The sequence below is a fragment of the Hippocampus guttulatus genome, chromosome 14 (genome assembly GCF_054856545.1).
Source record: "Hippocampus guttulatus isolate MCC_2025c chromosome 14, RoL_Hgut_1.0, whole genome shotgun sequence".
Lineage (NCBI taxonomy): Eukaryota > Metazoa > Chordata > Actinopteri > Syngnathiformes > Syngnathidae > Hippocampus > Hippocampus guttulatus.
The window spans coordinates 10,395,579-10,413,365 of record NC_141274.1 but is presented as its reverse complement, the minus strand read 5'-3'; the positions used below and the strand labels follow the sequence as shown (position 1 = coordinate 10,413,365).

Here is a 17,787-nt window from a genome sequence, read left to right as displayed (position 1 = left end):
CGTCACCATGATCCAGCGAGGTATGTTGTCACCACACCGACAGTAAGCGCTCCAGTCATGACCATCCATCTTTTGGTTTGCCAACAACCATTGGCCCAGTAGCGCGAGGAACGGAATTGCTTTTATTTGATGTTTATTTTGCGTCAATTTAAATCTGGTTGCCTTGACTGTGTCCATGCTGATAACAGTTGCGGCGTCTCCACTTGGAAAAATACACCCCGGCAACCTATGCTTGATTGACGGTTACGGCAGCATGTACTTAAGAGTGTGAAGTATACATTCAACCGACTGGCTTCTGGAAACTGACAGCGACAGTAAAGCAAACTTAACATAAATCTCTCACGTTTACCAAACAGATATGAGCGCACTGATAAGCACCACATGGATGCTCCCCGAAGAGAGCAGTTATTCCCTCTCTGTTGATTCGTTTTATCTCCTATTTACATCTTTATTGCCGAGACAATCTGAGAGATTCCTGACAGGCACGCCTCGTAGACCCCACCAGGGTCCAAAGTCTGCATATAAATTCACCAACACGCTCCGTTTGAACCCAGTAAATTCACAATGCCCACAAGGAGCTTTCAATAAACCACATTTACACCCACTTGCATGTCATGATGCCAACTAGGTTTGTACAATTATCTCAAAGTTTGAGCTGAGCCCATAAACACAAGCAGTTATTTGAATCTTTTAGGGCGTCATCGCGATACGGTATTGCAGTCGATGTCATTGTATCGAGATCACCGACGTGACCTCTCTTGTAAGCCGCCTTATTATAAAATGCGTGACACGATCAACCTAATGTAACTGGCCACCTTCTACCCTACTTCCTTCTGGGCCTGTCGGTACAAAGTCAAAGTGTCATAAAGTTTATTTGCCCCGGGAGTTTCCTCGCGCTCCACAGTGGGACGGTGTGAACATAGAGAGCAGCTTTCAACAGGAGGCTAAACGAAGGGATTTCACGAAGAAGACCGATACAAGAATTGAAAAGGTACCCCACCGGTTACATTTGTTTTGTCAGTGTGAGAAGATTGAACAGAACTGCTGATCAAGTGTACTGTGAACTGTTGGCTCGATTTGACTGATGTATACATTTTGGGTTCGAGCTTTGCTCTCCAAATGAAACTGGTTGATTATTATCCTGCTTGTTCTGTATTTTGGATGCTAGGAACACTTCAAATCGGTGATGCTGAGAAAGGTGAGGCCGGAAAACCCGACGCTTTATGGTTATCCAAGAATTGCTGTAGATGACAACAACAACAACAACAAAAAAAGAAAAGTAGCCCATCGCGAATTGATGATGTGATCTATGAATCTGGTTTGCTGCTTTCAGGGGGAATGGGTTTGGCTGGACTCGGGCATCGGCGTGCCAGTTGGAGCTAAGGTCAAAGTAACGCCCAGCGGCCAGCGTTTACTGGTGGATGATGCGGGAAAGGTGAAGCATTCTCAATCGACTCGAAACTCACCGATGACATTCCAGAGTCCACTTGAACCCGCTGTGTCACTGAATTCCCGACTTACAATTCGCTTTCTTTTTTTGCCCAGGAGCACAGTTTGTCACCGGAGCTAGAAGGCTCCCTCAAGATCATGCACCCTACGTCAGTGGAGGGGGTGGACGACATGATCAAACTGGGTGACATGACGGAGGCTGGCCTACTACGAAACTTGCTGTTGCGCCACAAACAAGGAATCATCTATGTAAGTTGCTTCAGCGGCGTATTAGGAAAATGAAACGTAGGCTACAGATGTTCGAAATATGTTGAGCAGCTCCAGCAAAAAAAAAAAAAAAAAAAAGTATATTTAAAAGTAACATTCACTGATAGAAAATAACTTTTAGATGTTGCCACTGAACAAACAAGATATGTTATATATATACACACACACAGTATATATATACTGTATATATTTATATTTATTTATTTTTTGGACTCATGTATTTGTCAGAAACTTTTTTACTCAGTGGCTTTTCTTATGTACGGCGATGTGCTCTCGCTTATTTATGATTATTTATTCATTCATTCATTTTCCGAACCGCTTAATCCTCTCAAGGGTCGCGGGAATGATTATTTATGTTAAATGTTATTTGTGAAAGCGTGATACAAATTATGATGTATCATATAGGAAAAAATATTCTCGAGTGAGACGTTTTCGACAGATCTCTTGAAACCCGAAAATTCTGATGAACTGTGTACATTGCGACAAGGCATGTACTGACATGACACTTATTTCCCAGACGTACACGGGCTCAGTTCTGGTTGCAGTGAACCCATACCAATTTTTCCCCATATATTCAAATGAGCAGGTGAGTTGTCAGTACCTCAGTAATCATATACATTTTGATTTTTTAATTTTTTTATTTTTTTTTTGCCACATGTTTTATCTGTTCATCATGCTGTCCTTCAGGTAAGACTGTACCGCGGTAAAAAGCTCGGGGAACTCCCTCCACACATCTTTGCCATTGCCGAATCCTGCTACTTCAACATGAAACGCCATCTTAGGAACCAGTGCTGCATCATCAGGTCAGATGATTTTGAATTTAGAGAATCCTGAATCCGGATTACAAAAAAAGTGAGAATTTCTCGTCATTTCTCTCTCAAAGTGGAGAGTCTGGAGCCGGCAAGACGGAAAGCACCAAGTTGATCTTGCAGTACTTGGCAGCAGTCAGCGGTGAGCTCTCTGAGCAGCAGATTGAAAAGCAGATCTTGGAGTCCAACCCGATATTGGAAGGTACCTCAATACTTAAGAATCCCGCTTTTTACATGAAATCCTCCAGAAATATTTCAATTGCATCACCATGTGTCGTTCACAAACATTTTCAAGAATTTCCTACGCTGAAACCTGTTTTGCGCAATCTAAACTTTCCAAGCTTTTGGGAACGCTAAGACCATCAGGAATGACAACTCCAGTCGTTTTGGAAAGTATTTGGAGATCTTCTTCAACGAGGCTGGAGTGATTGAGGGCGCTCGTGTGGAGCAATACCTTTTGGAGAAATCTCGGGTCTGCCATCAGGTGAGGGAACTGACAAAGCCACGTCTTCTCTATCTAAGGGGTCGGTCTCCAGTGGTGGTCTTTAGCTGTAGGCGGACTGAGATAACGGCTTCAGCGCATTCTCACTGGTACAAGAGAAAACACATGGCCGCAGAAAATCTTTATAACAGACTATTCATGTCATCGTACGTATCGGCTGGCATCGAGTTCGCATCGGTGTAAACCGGGGGTCACCAGGTAACTCCCAAAGACCCCACGAGTAGCCTGCAGGCCTCCTCTAAAAAATAGCTCACCTGAGATGAGACATTTTGACGTTGATTTTCTTAGAATGAAGTGCTGTACTCACTTTTGAGAGAGTGTATGAAATATCGGATGGAGTACATTGAATTTTCGAGGACCTAAACATCTCCGAAAACTCGTTGTCGACACTGTGTACACGTCAAGCCTGGCGAAAACAAATTATTTTCTCCACTTCAGGCCCAGGAGGAGAGAAATTATCATATCTTCTACTGCATGCTGGCAGGAATCACAGCAGAGGAAAGGAAAAGTCTGCATCTAAAAAATGCACAGGACTACATATTCCTCACCAAGGTAAGATTTTTTTTATGACTACTCAGAATACTTTTACCTCCAAAAATGTTTTTTTTTTTTCCGATTTACACTCGTTGGTACACTCACAAAATTAGAATTACCCCATTGAGCTTCATATTTGGAATAATTTTGAAGTCAAAACGTTCAGCAGTCGAAGTCATTTGTTAACTGTCCAGGCAGTGTGCAAGCTACGTAGTTCACATCGTTAACCGTCACCCAAGTCCACCGCACTCTTGATTACAGGGCGACTGCATCACGTGCGCAGGGAGGGAAGATGCCAAGGACTTCAGGCGTATTCGATCGGCTATGAAAATCCTGACCTTCTCCGATCAGCAGTGTTACGAAATTCTCAGGCTGCTTGCGGCCATATTACACATGGGAAACGTCCACTTTGAAGGTAAGTGCCATTTTCGAGGATGCTATGGTAATAATCTTGACCCGGTTTTTCCTTAATCTGAATTCGCAAAACCTCAGAGACAATTTTTGCTTCCAAATGGTTGCGGGCATTTTGTAGGGCCATCCACTCATTGTATGGCCCCCTGAGCGGTTGAACTAAGATTGCTCTGGTTGTCTTTCTGTTCTTGTTCTGCAGGAAACACCCAAAATAACTTGGAAACCAGTGACGTCAGTAAATCGGAACATTTTAGCATCGCGGCATCTCTGCTACAGGTTCGTCTTGCCTCGTCACCTGCCGGCGCGGCGTAACGCATTGAATGCTGCATCAACGTGGAAATATCCTGTTTGTTGCGCACGTTTTCAACAGGTCACGAATTCCGTGCTGGCTTCCAGCTTGACCCATCGCTCTTTCATGACCAACAGAGAGATGGTGACCAAACCTCTCGACTGTGAGCAGGCCTCTGAATGTCGGGACGCCTTTGTCAAGGTCTGATCCACGAACATCGGATCACATTTTTTCCTTCTCTTGTGAACATGACACATTACAAGTGTTGACTGAGTGCTAATTGAACGGTGATGATGATGGTGTGTGTGTGTGTGTGTGTGTGTGTGTGTGTGTGTGTGTGTGTGTGTGTGTGTGTGTGTGTGTGTGTGTGTGTGTGTGTGTGTGTGTGTGTGCGTGCGTGTCGCCTCCTCTCAGGCAATCTACAATAAACTCTTCATCTGGATTGTTGGGAAAATCAACGGTGTCATCCACAAAAGAATCGCCGACTACCCCAAATCATCCTTTTTGTCAATCGGCCTTCTTGACATATTTGGTTTTGAAAATTTCCATATAAACAGGTCGTAAGACTCACCCCGCTCCTTTGCACGCACACTAATGTTCTTTCATAAAAGACGCCTCGGGAATGGAACAAATGTCACTTTTTTCTCCAGTTTTGAACAGTTGTGCATCAACTTTGCAAATGAGAAGCTGCAGCAGTTCTTTGTGGGTCACATTTTCAAGCTGGAGCAGAAGGAATATCTGAAAGAAAACATTGTGTGGAACAACATCAACTTTGGTGACAATCAGAAGATTCTGGACCTTTTGGCGGGGAAACCCTGTAACCTGCTTGCTCTGATTGATGAAGAGAGCCATTTTCCTAAGGTAGCGTTGTGCTGCGTCAGCCGGATGGTTCGGCCGCAACACATCATGTTCAACGCTTGTGCCAGTTTTCATGTCGCGTTATTATTGTGGTCCACGGCAGGGCTCAGATCTGACGATGCTTAGCAAGATGAATGAGCGGCACCGTGCAGACAAGACCTTCATCCCTTCTAAGAGGGAGCACGACACCGACTTTGGGATTCACCATTTTGCCGGCGTGGTTTATTACGACTCCAAAGGTAGGCGGACCGATTTCCAATCCAAATCCCAAGAAAGAACCGGTTGTACGCTAAGTCCTTCTTGTTTTTTCTGTTTGCATGGTAAGGGTTCCTTGAGAAGAATAGAGATGGCGTAAGCTCTGACATCTTCAACATGGTTGACATGTCCACCAACAAGCTGCTTCAGCATATTTTCGCGGCAGAGTTTTCAATCAACGGCTTGAAATTGACCAAAAACAAGAGGGTCATGATCACACCCAGGAATTCCATGCGGGTATGAAAGCGTCCATATTTTCTCATAACCACGGTTCCCCGCTCACTCTCCCATGCGCACTACGTTCTTGTTCGTGCAGTCCCCTGCTGACACCCGCAAGCAAGTGCCAACCCTCAGCGGTCAGTTCCGGCAGTCCCTGGATGCCCTCATGAAAGCTCTCTCTGTCTGCCAACCGTACTTCATCCGCTGCTTCAAACCAAACAACAACAAGCAGTCTGAGGTGCCGAGGAACACCGAAAAAGCAATTTGGCTTCTTTCTTGTCATTTCTCCAAAAAAAAAAAAACGGATGGTGAAAATGCTGTACTTAAGCCCTAATTTGTTCTGCCGCTCCAAGGACTTTGACCGAGAACTTTGTATGCGTCAGCTGAGATACTCCGGCATGATGGATACCATCCGCATCAGGAAACTGGGCTATCCTGTTCGTCACACCTTTGCCGAGTTCTTGACTCGCTACAGAGTGCTCCTGAAGACGGCCATCTGTGACCCCAAAACAGTTAGTCACGCTCTGGTCCTTAGCGTTCATTTTGCACACAGATTTTGTTTTGTTTGGATCGAATGAGATGCCGCCGAGTGGATGTTTCTCCTTCATGTCACGTTTCCATCGGACGAACGGAGGCATCGGCTTCTTGTCACTATTCACGGTTTGCATGTTTTCGCCACAGAACGCAGCTGCTGCCTGCTGTGACGCCATCTGCCAGACGGCGTTGGCAAGACCTGATGAGTGGAAAATCGGGAAGACCAAGATTTTCCTGAAGGTTCTCAAAACTTTTCATTGAACAAGTTTTGCTTGCATTTAGCTTGTATGAGTTGACAGTATTTTCTCACACGCTGGCGCTATAGTCTGCTCCCCAAAATATGTCTATATCAACTGTACATCCGTGGCTTTCATTGATTTATTTGCTTTTCAGGTCGTCTGACCTTCCTTACAGCTATTTTTTAAAACCTGGCAATGTATTGCAGAAATTTCCTGGACAAATCCAGGGAGTGGAAATTCTTTTATTCTTTTCCAGGATGCTCACGATGCTGTCCTGGAACGGCTGAGGGAAAATGAACTCAGCGTGAAAGCTCTTGTGATCCAGCGATTCATGCTGGGATACAAGCACAGGTGCAGTTTTAATTCTAGACAGAACTCATATTCACGATAATTTGAACGGAGACGGTTTTGACTGACAGTACCTGATCCAAACAACATGCTTCTTCGTGTCGATTGAAGTGTTCTAATTGGATATTGTAATCATACGTAGAGACGAACTATTTTGTCCCTCTCAGGTTGTAAATCCCGGTAACGAATCAAAGCCCTACCACCAAACTACCACAAACAAACAAACGACCAAAAAACTACCACAACCAAAAGTTGTGGCCCCTGCGGTTGTATTACATCGACGTGTTCTCGTGTGCCACTTTTTATAGAAAGTCGTTTCTGAAGAAGCGGAGGGCGGCTGTCGTCCTGCAGAAAAACTGGAGAGCTTACAGGGAAAACAAAACAGGACAAAAGGTACCGTTTGGAACCAGCATCTGACATCCTGCTGTTATTCTGGCACCAGCAGTAAAATTGTCGAACCCCCCCCCCCCCCCTCCCACTCTTGCTCTGAATAGCTCCTGCAAGGTTTTGAACGCCTGGTGTCAAAGCTCCGTGGTCGGAAGCTTCAGTCTCAGTATCAAAGGCAGCGAGCAGCAGCGCTCACCTTACAGACTCACGTATGTAATCGAGATCGTGCTTGCACACAGTCTGTAGCCATTTGCTGTACTGTATTGCATTTGACAAGGCGGCTTGTAATGTCACATTTTCAAGGAGATTCATGTTTTCGGTCATTGAACTCCTTCTAATATTTTTTTTCTAATTATACTTCACACATAGAACAGACAATATGAATTATGTTTTCATCTACGCTTCGTACTAAGGCACTATATCTATTTTTTTTATTATTATTTATCATCACGAAACTGGTCGCTGATGGTGTCGTGGTACACTTACCTGACTTGCAACAGGATAAGCAGTGTTGAAAATGGACAGATGGATGGATGATCATGATCGACACTTTCAAGTTTTTTCCGATCTTGCTTTGCAGCTTAAGTCTAAAGCGGCATCTTGGCACTCAAGACGAGCTATTTTTAAAACTATTTTTAAGCATTCTTAGTACATTTTTACTCAGAAACTGCATGTATTATTATTTTGGATGTGGATTAATCAAGATTTGATGGGTGGGACAACTGTAACTGGGATGACCCATAAATCGATGAATAATGACTGACATAATGTGTAGGTACGCGGTTACCAGGCAAGGAAGAGTTGGAAGCGGAAAAGAGAGGCAGTCATACTGCTGCAAGCTTACACCAGAGGAGTCCTGGCACGACGATTATTTTCAGGAATGAGGATTGAGGTAAGTGCGCAACCTGTTGAAATGAAAAATGAAAAGCATTGTATGTTTTCCACACTCCATCTCCCACTTCTACCAGGGCCTTCCTGACTCGCATGCACCGTATGCACCAGAAGAGCACGTGACCGCAGATGACGTTGCCCTGGAGCTTCAGCGCAGACTCGAAGAAGTCATCGTAGAGGCTCAACAAGCTCAGGAGGAGCTTGAGTCAGTCACTGAGATGGATTTGGAGGACGATAAAAGAAATGTCCCTTCCGTACCTCTCGTGACAGTTACACCGTGTGAAGAATTGGAATCGGAGGAAATTGAGGTTTGGTCGTAGCTTTAAAAGTGCTCAATAAAACTCACACTGATCAAGCAAATGCGTTTCAAACCGTACAGCCTGACATCAGTTTATTTGAACGACATAGAGAGTGGAGACCAGGTCTGAGATAAGCATCGCCGCCTCAGACACAACCAGCCGGAGTCTGTCAATCGACGAAGAGGAAGATGAGTTTGAAGATTTCACAGTGGAGTATTCGTTCTACAAGTTTAGTATCCTTCACTTCCAGGGTGATGCGAGCCACACTCACATAAATCAGAGACTCCGGAAGCCTCTTCTGCAGCACGACGATGAGAGCGACACACTGGTGAGTCGTAAAGCATGCGGTATGCATACTTGAGCTTCCGGGATTGATTTTTCTCTCTTTGGACATCGCCCGCCACCTGTCGTCTCCGGACAGGCCTGTCTGACCGTCTGGTGGATTATATTACGATTCATGGGGGACATGCCGGAGCCCAGATCTCAGGATGCGACTTCTCAGGTCTCGATCAGCATTTCTCGCCATCTGCCTCACAGGCAGGCCAGGAGACTGAGCAACCTGGTGGGACTCGACCAGGTAAGGAAGGAAAAATGGGAGAACTTTTGAACCGCAGTTGTGGTGTGTTCATTTAAAAAAAAAAAAAAAGTGTCTCTTTAATAGTCAGCAATTATACGCCCAGACTAAATGCAAAGCCCTCTGAAATATTTTCGGTTATGGGAAGCTAAAATGACAACAATGGTTTTACAAATGTCCCTCTTTTCAGCATGAATACAGTTTAATATTGACATTTACCTCTTAGAAAATACTCAGGAAGAACAAGAAAAAGCACGGGAACAGGAAACCCTCGGCTATTCTTGAGGAGGTTAGTGACCATAACCTCCTCCATAAACGCGACCATGTCTTCGTTGTGCTTTTGTTTCGAATTCAACCATTTCCGTTGTGTCACAAACCAGCCGGAGAGCTTCACAGAGGATGAGGATGTTTTGATTGGAGAAGGTCCGACGTTGGATAGGCCGCTTTCCCCTCTGGAAAAACTGCACATCATTGTTGGATATGCGCTCTCCAAACGAGACATCAGGTGAGAATATGGTGGCTCTTCAGAATGGCTCATCAACAGGATGAAATGCGGAGTGAATTTCTTTCTTTTTATATATATACTGTATATTAATGCTGTATGTATAGATACGAACCCTCACTTGGGTATTTTGTTTTATTGTTTCTCACAGAGACGAGATTTACTGTCAGATCTGTAAGCAGCTGACGAACAATAATAACCGAGCGAGCCGCCTGCAAGGATGGGCCCTACTCTCCATCTGTCTGGGGATCTTCCCCCCGACAGACCTCTTCATCAAGGTCAGCTTCTGCCAATTTTCCTTCTTGAAATTGCATTGCGTGTGGACCCTGACAGAAAAGGCCATGTTTAATAAACGGAGGACCAAGGCTGTATTTACACTGCATGTCCCACTTCAGTCAGTGCTTCGTTCGTCTGGTTTTTTTATTTATTTTTTTGTTGTTGTTGTTTGTTTTTAATTCTGGTACTTATCTAGCTTCCCTATTGCATTTTTGGGCTGTCTTTTTTTTTCTTTAAATGATTATTTATGTCTTATTTCACTCTTACACACAGTATTTGGAGACCTTTATATGCAGAGGGCCAAATGGTTATGCAGAATATTGTAAGGAGCGCCTGCATCGCATTCAAGCCAATGGAGAAAGAAAAGAGCTTCCCTGCTGGAAGGAATTACAGGTACACGCTTCCTTACGCTAAGCTCTTTAATTGTGCAGGTGCAAATAAATGCGAGGTTGGCGAGAGTCTTCATTTATGAACAGGTGCCGAAACGAGAACCTGAGAGAGTCACTTAAAGGCTGATCGTTTTCCCTCTTGACAGGCCGTCAAAGCTTTGGAGCCTATAGAAATGACTGTGACTCTGACAGATGGCAGTCGTGTCAGCCTGCAGCTGGACTCTGCCTCCACCTCTGCAGAGGTCTGTCAAGCTGCGGCTGACAAGATTAATCTGCGAGACACATATGGATTCTCCCTCTACATTCGTCTCTTTGATAAAGTGAGCTTTCCTTCCTCTGGTAAATAGGAGAGGGATTTTACTGAAAGGCCGGCTTTTCTAAATCTCACGTCAACCTTAAGAGGGACGCCATATTTGACAGCACACTAATCGCGTTGACCTTTTTGACTCCAGATGTGGTCTCTGGGCAGCTGTGGGAAGCATGTGCTGGATGCTGTGTCTCAGTGCGAGCAGGAGATGAGGCGACAGGGCAAGCAGGAGAAGGACACCCCTGTGCAGTTCGCAGTCCGCAAAGAGCTGTTCACGCCCTGGCACAACTGCGCTGAAGACTCCGTCAGCACGGATCTCATCTACAAGCAGGTCATTCAGGGCCTCAAGTCAGGAGAGTACACGAGTGAGAAGGTGAGGCTCGGAACACAGTGTGTTAGAAAACAGTATTGTAGACAGTCACAGGCCCTTAGTAGGTTCACTGGAACAATCCTTTGCAGCCCAGTGTGAGGTGTAACCAAAAAAAAAAACACTTTCTGTCAGTAGTCACGAACATGGCGATGTGTTCCTCAGGAGGATGAATATATCCAGCTGGCAACAAAACACTATTACATCCAGTTTGGCTCGACATACAGCAAAGAGAATGTGCAGAGGGTGGTTGAGGACTGCATTGCTATACCTCTGATCGAGAACAAATCCATGGCCAAGTGGATTCAGCTCATCAGCTCAGCGTACTTGCAGGTAAGGCAAAATGTAGCGCCTGTCCCTTTTTTCATGCCAAATACTTCCAAATGTTCTGCTCACACAATGTACCGTATGTGAGTACATACAATATATTCAAACATAATACATAAGATGTAATCCTGGTTGTTATTCGGATCATATGCCTACATTAAAAAATTGAGTTGGGCGAGAACTCTGTCAAAATGTTGTCTTCACTTCACAGGGTGATTACACAAAGGGGACCATGAGCAAAGAGAGTGTGAAAGGAGAACTTGTTGACTGTGCTCGAGTGGACTGGCCAATCCACTTCTCCAAGTTTTATGAAGTTACAATGGTGTCAGGTGAGTCGACATGCGGCGTATTTTAACACCGTTACTGTCAAACGAAACACCAAAGGGATTTGCTCATTGTGTAGTTGATACAGCCACTTAATTTTACTTTAGGAAAGTATGCTAGCTTGATGCTAGCGCACAATGCAAATCGCCGTGGTCGGGCTAACAATTAGCATCAATGTCGCAGCGTTACAACCCTTTTAGCAACGGGTATTTGAACATACACAGCGAGGCGACAAGTGTAGACAGACAATGTAACAATGCTTGGACGGATGTATTTTATCCTAAAAAAAAAAGAAAAGTGGGCTCGAGCAACCTCATGGCATTTCCATCCATTTCAATGGGGAAAGATGATTTTGAGATACTCGTGTTTTGAGTTGCGAGTGTGGCCGCGTAACAAATTTAACTTCTAAGTCAAGGCACCGCTGCATGTACGTCCACAGGACCTACTTTGCCCAAAAGCAGGTTTGTTGTGGCTGTAAACTGGAGTGGCATCTTCTTCATGGATGGGAGAGACAAGAAACTCCTTGAGCTGCCTTACCTGGAGGTAAAAGAAGTCAGAAAGTTGAGGTACGGTCCATGTTTTGAACCTTTGCTGCTCGCGTTATAATTTGGGCTAAGTCATACTGACGCAGCTCTGACTTGTTCTAATGATGTGGTTTTTAAGTGAGCAGTCGGTGAGTGTATCCACAGTTGGAGGTGAATTTGTGCTCATGTGTGGCGAAGCTGATGACATGGCTGCGCTTGTCGAGCAAAACTTGAGTGGACTACGAGCCCGCTCGATGTTTGCGCTTGCCCAGCAGGATTCCAATAAATCAGGTAGGAGTTTCGAGCATTTCTCGAAAGCCAAGAGACACAAGCATGAAGAACCTCTGACCTTCATGCTGCACCCTGCCAACAGATGATCCCCGATTCTTGAGCTATAAACAAGGAGACCTCTTGTTGATAGAAATTGATCAGGAGTATTCCTCTGACAAGAACATGGTCAAAGCTATAAATCAGAAGACAAATATCAGTGGTGCCATCTATAAGGATGCGTTGCAGTTTCTCCCAACTCTCAGCAGACCCACCGAGGACGTGCTGGTATTGTATCTTGAATCATATTTGATTTGGCCAAGAAGATATCATTGAGCATTTGTACTGGATGGCATCTTTTGGACCACATTTTTAATATTATACATGGATAATATTGACATATTGGAAGTGGTGTGGACGACAACAAATGAAGCCTCGCTTTCGTTTCAATGCCCCTATCAGGAGCTGCTCAGTCCAGGCCAGAGGAAATCATCTGTTACACAAAGTGGGCCCCAAAGAGAAGAAGCAGTTGCTCCTGTCTCTTTAAGAGAGTTTGCGCTTGACCATTTTAGGTGATATGTTTTGTTTTTACTATACAGACACTATACAACATTTTTCAATTGCTGGACGCAGACTATGTGCAGGCATTTACAGTTGTGTTCCGAATAAGTGTGTTGAAGCGAGTCAAGCTTAAAATCCTTCAGAACTGGACATCCAGATGATTTCTCAGCCTACGGCTGATTTCCCTCGCCCAAATTTATTTTGTCGGCCATAATTCGAACACATGTACATTACATTGAACAGCAAAACCTGAATCAAATGTCGAAAGTGGAATTAATATGCTACTTAACAAAATGCCTGCAATCTTCTTTACAAGTCAAAGTTAAATGTCTTCTAATCAGTGTACAAATATTGTGTTGTGTAGCCACTGTTTCTGAAAACCGCTCCACATCCACATTGCCCGTATTGACCAACTTGATGCAACACGGATGTTAGAATCAGTGGTGTCGACCTCCATTTTGCAGTTATAGAGCAAATGTTTTATTTAGTGCAGTGTTTCCAATGCATTTGCCTGTACTAAAATAAAAGCCACAATAACGATTTTGCACTTCACTGGACCGTATTGATGTCTGCGGGGACCCCAAAATATATGTCTAACCCCTCACTCTGTCACAGACCTCTAGGTAAGGAAAGGCTGTGGGTGTGTTCAAGAGAACCGCTGAAGCAGCCACTCATGAAGAGTCTGGTCCGCAACTCTGAGCTGAACTCCATCGCCTGCAGTGCCTTCACTGATATCCTCATCGCCAACTGCCGTTGCAACATCCGTTTGAATAGCAGCATTAGCCTTTGACCGAGCAGATTGTGTGCAAACCTCTCCTTTTGAAGTAGCGTGGTGTTTTTCCAGAGTGCCCAAAACCACTCGCGATTGAAAAATGAGCCATCCGTTTTCGATTGCGTAGTCTGTCGTGAACTGGGCATGAAGTGGAAATTGATTATATGCCACCTGGAAGTCAGCTATGTGGATCAAGGGTCCTTAAAAAAGGATTTCGGTGTGATTCTGATGACGGTATGAGTGAGTCCTTGACGTCGGTCGCTACCCATTTTGAAGTACATGGGTGACTACCCCATCAAACAGGTTCGCAGTCCCTTAGAGTTGACCGACCAGATCTTTGGCCCCGCAACGCAACACGAGCTTCTGCAGGATGAGATCTACTGCCAGATCATGAGACAGATGACCAGTAACAACAACAGGTCATTACAGTCTGCCTGTGTGTGTGTGTGTGTGTGTGTGTCGGATAGTTTGCGACAATGCCACTCGATTCTTAAAGGCCACCGAACTCTTTGCTCTCCGCAGGTTGAGCATGGAGCGCGGGTGGCAGCTGTTATGGTTGTGTTCGGGCTTGTTCCCGCCCAGTCAGTATTTGATGAGGCATGCTCAACGTTTCCTGGAGTCACGACGCAGAGAACCCCTGGCTGCAGGATGTCTCCAGAGGCTGCAGCAGATGCGCAGGTCAGGCTGCGCTTGAAAACATTCCTGTGTATATATGGACAAAAAAACAAACCAAAAAAAAGAGGTATTGGCCTGCTGCTCCAGTGGTTCTGGAGGGGAGTGTACTTACATTTTGAAAGTTTCATTCATGTTTTGTTTTGGATCCCATTTCCGTTGGTTGTTTACAACCCAGTGTCCAATGAAGACGATTGCAACAATAACTCGTCGGGTTCTCTCCTCTCGCCATTGCACAATTCCCTACGGAGCGCCAGAGAGATTGAAATTTGCAATATTGTCCTTGAACATTTGTCTCTTGAATGTTTGATGTGCTCAGTAAGGAGCCCAGGAAACGTCCGCCACCTTTGGTCGAAGTAGAGGCCATCCAGCAGAACAGCACCCACATTTTCCACAAAATTCACCTCCCAAATGACACCAATGAGGTCAGTCGCAAAACTATCCTCCGCACTTTGATATTATCCTGGTTTTCACTGAAAACGAAACTCTTGTTTCGTAAGATTCCAAGTCCATCTAAGTAGACACGTTTACACTGAGATCTGCTCTCTTCCCTGCCCCTCGCGCTCTTTTCCAGCTTTTCGAGGTGACATCCACGACCACAATCCAAGATCTTTGCTACAGTATCGCATCTCAGCTAAAACTGAGCTCGCCCGATGGTTATGGCCTCTATTTGAAAACGCCAAATAAGGTGTGTGCGTTCCTTGTTTTGCGGGCAAAATGGGTCTGAACTGGTACGCAAGGACAAAGGAGTGGGGAGCACTTTCTAAAATGTTTTCTTTTGACTTCAGATGCTGAGCTTGGCTGAGCAGACGTATTTGTTTGACAGTTTACGGGAGGCATCCGATATTTCAAAGAAAGGGAAAAAAGTCAGAGAAGGTAAAAGATCACCAAGACGCGCTGTTTTAATTCCGGATTTTCTCAGCTTCCCCGATGGTTTCTAACTGACATGTTCCTCACCAGGCCCCTTAGCCTACGCGCTGATTTTTAAGAGGAAGCTCTGGTTCAACGTGATACCAGGCAAAGACTTGGTTGCAGACCTCACCTTCCATTTCCCACAGGTATCAAAACTCGCTTTCATTACCACTCCAGATTGTAATCAATCATTTTCAACATGTCACTTGAACATGTTTTTCAATGCCGCCGTAAAGGAGCTGCCGAAATATCTCCTGGGCTATCACAACTGCAGCAAGGAGGACATGATCAGGCTCGGTGGCCTGCTTTTCAGAGCCAAAGTGGACTCCGACAGGTCACAGTTTGTCATGATCCCCAAAATGTTGAGAAACTTGGTCCCCGCTGACCAGATCAAAAGTGCCTCCCCTGAGGAATGGAAGAAGGTAGCCGAGGGTGGCAAGCGGCGCATTCAAAAGCGTGCGCTCCACGTCAATACTTGGAGCCTTTTGCGCAGTTTGACATCAGAGGAAAATGAGTCGTGTGTCGTTTTGGTTCGTCTTTGCAGCACATCATGTCATCCTACAACAAGCAGAGTGGCATCACGGTGGAGGAATGCAAAATCGCCTTCTTGCAAGCCATATCGAGCTGGCCGACCTTCGGCTGTACCTTCTTTGAAGTTAAAGTACGTTATAGGGGTGAAAGACACATCCGCAGGCGATTAGAGCGTCCGTACCAATTGCCCCGGCCACACCATTCATGATGTCATTCCCATTTTTGCAGCAAACATGCGAGTCAAGCTACCCGAGTACCGTTTGGATTGCCATCAGCAAGCAAGGTGTAAGCTTAATCGACCCAAAGTCAAAGGTATGCACACTAACCACCAACGCTCACTGATGTTAGACAACAGGGCCCTGGCTCACAATTTATTTTATTTATTTGTTTTTTTACCTAATTCCGAAGCATCGTCAATTTTATGACATCGTTTGTTTTTAAATCCTTGCTGACCAAAAATGACTTATTAATATCTTGGGTTATGATATGAACCTTGCAGGAGTTGCTGGTCATTCACCCGTTCAGTCGCATCACGGAGTGCCACAGCGTCGGCGGCTTCTTCCAGATGACCATCGGCACCGTGGTCCGAGGGAACGTCTTTGTCTGTGAAACCTCACAGGTGAAGCGACCACTTTTATTCTCCCGATTCAAAGTAATTGGTTTCCAAAAAGAACGATTGCTGATAACTGCTACGCCGCGTTTCAGGGTCACACAATGGAGGACCTTCTAAGATCATACGTCCGGATGTATGAAAGGCAAAGACAGGCCTTTCGATCCAAAAACCACATGTTTACCTGAGCTTCTGTCATGACCGTAATTAAGATCAGATGAGTATCCAGACTTCATAATAAAGGAAGAATATTTAAGGTTTCATTTTGTATTTTTCATCAGGGTAATTCCAATTCGTATACTGTCATTTTGAGAAGAAGAAATAATTTATATATATATGTTCCTGTACAGACTCACTGTAGCAAGACCATAAATTATGAAAACAAACATTGTCCATCTCCAGCTGTTGTTTTATTACTTCCGTTTGGGGATTTATTCATTATTTGCAGCTCATAAATCATTCGTATAACAGAAGCACATTCTTTAGTTTCCAGCGACCGCGAACATATGCTTTTTATATAACATTAAACACTCACCACTTACCGATTTAGATCACAAATTGTTGCCCTTTTCATTCAGGTAAATAAGATTGCCAAAACAAAGACCTTTCCGTACTTTAAACTGAGCTTCTCCTACCACAATAACACAGTTAAAGTAATAACTCTCTGGCCGTGTCCATCAAAACTGAGCCTAATCCTTTTAAGTCAGACTTTTTTTTGGACACAGTCTTTGTATTTAATCTTAACTTTGTGGCCGCATATTGTATTGTTCAATAAAAATGGCAGTTTTGGAGGTAATTTATCAAATGTCAGACAGAATGTCCTGGAATACCCTGCAGCCTGGGAGGACATCCAAAAGCGTGTGTGTGTGTGTGTGTGTGTGTGTGTGTGTGTGTGTGTGTGTGTGTGTGTGTGTGTTGCATAGTTCAACATAGTTCGGTAGTCAGTTTATAGGATCCTCCTCATAGCTTTAAGACTCTTGCTCTGTTACCATGGAAGCCATTTGGCCCGAGAAAGAAAAAAAATCAGATAACCGCGGCCAGGTGCTTATGAGTTGCAGTATGATTGTGCCTCTGTCTATTCTCTGATCCCGAATGACAAGTGTAGTTATAAAATGACTGCTACACTGGTTTGACTTGGGCTGGGGGGACGTGCGTGTTCATAATTAGCAACCTGGATGTAACCTTGGATGTACGATCCAGTTCTATTTTCAAATGTTGGGTTAGTTGTTGTCCCAACTGTATCTACAATGAAACACGGACTGAACCGTTGCAAAGGTAACAAAAGGACAAAATTTGGTCCAAATACCTGACTGCTGAAACATATTTTGATCTCCTTGTGTCTACGACCCTACATGGAGGCAACGGCATATTCATGCACTGCACCAAATTGGGAACAAAAGACATTCTGCTGCTCAGGATGGATCACTATTGCATCCCACCTGCACACACCTCGCTGCAACCACAACCCTAACGAATGCAGACATGCTCACTTTATGGATCACACAATGCCAAAATACAAAGCACACAGTACGCTTGAAAAAATATCAGAAATGATATTCAGTATTTTAAACCCAAACTAAA

General features: G+C 44.6%; 1 protein-coding gene across 1 annotated transcript; it reads left to right on the top strand.

Moving 5' to 3' along the window:
- The first annotated feature begins 855 nt into the window (after window positions 1-855).
- Window positions 856-16,466, top strand: LOC147194982 (unconventional myosin-VIIa-like). Its single transcript, XM_086128778.1, has 50 exons — window positions 856-991; window positions 1,169-1,198; window positions 1,334-1,435; window positions 1,546-1,698; window positions 2,234-2,302; window positions 2,404-2,519; window positions 2,600-2,727; window positions 2,867-3,009; window positions 3,466-3,579; window positions 3,823-3,976; window positions 4,172-4,248; window positions 4,343-4,462; window positions 4,676-4,818; window positions 4,912-5,122; window positions 5,223-5,358; window positions 5,445-5,611; window positions 5,691-5,831; window positions 5,947-6,105; window positions 6,275-6,367; window positions 6,623-6,717; window positions 7,023-7,107; window positions 7,209-7,310; window positions 7,877-7,993; window positions 8,070-8,300; window positions 8,401-8,619; window positions 8,713-8,868; window positions 9,092-9,154; window positions 9,246-9,370; window positions 9,519-9,645; window positions 9,917-10,036; window positions 10,179-10,352; window positions 10,485-10,712; window positions 10,872-11,039; window positions 11,245-11,362; window positions 11,797-11,923; window positions 12,021-12,172; window positions 12,255-12,436; window positions 12,611-12,720; window positions 13,325-13,440; window positions 13,747-13,900; window positions 14,004-14,159; window positions 14,473-14,578; window positions 14,728-14,841; window positions 14,942-15,029; window positions 15,114-15,211; window positions 15,302-15,487; window positions 15,610-15,726; window positions 15,825-15,908; window positions 16,096-16,215; window positions 16,302-16,466. The coding sequence occupies exons 2-50, from the start codon at window positions 1,187-1,189 to the stop codon at window positions 16,392-16,394; spliced, it is 6,369 nt and encodes a 2,122-aa protein (XP_085984904.1). The 5' UTR covers window positions 856-991; window positions 1,169-1,186; the 3' UTR covers window positions 16,395-16,466.
- Window positions 16,467-17,787: the final 1,321 nt, after the last annotated feature.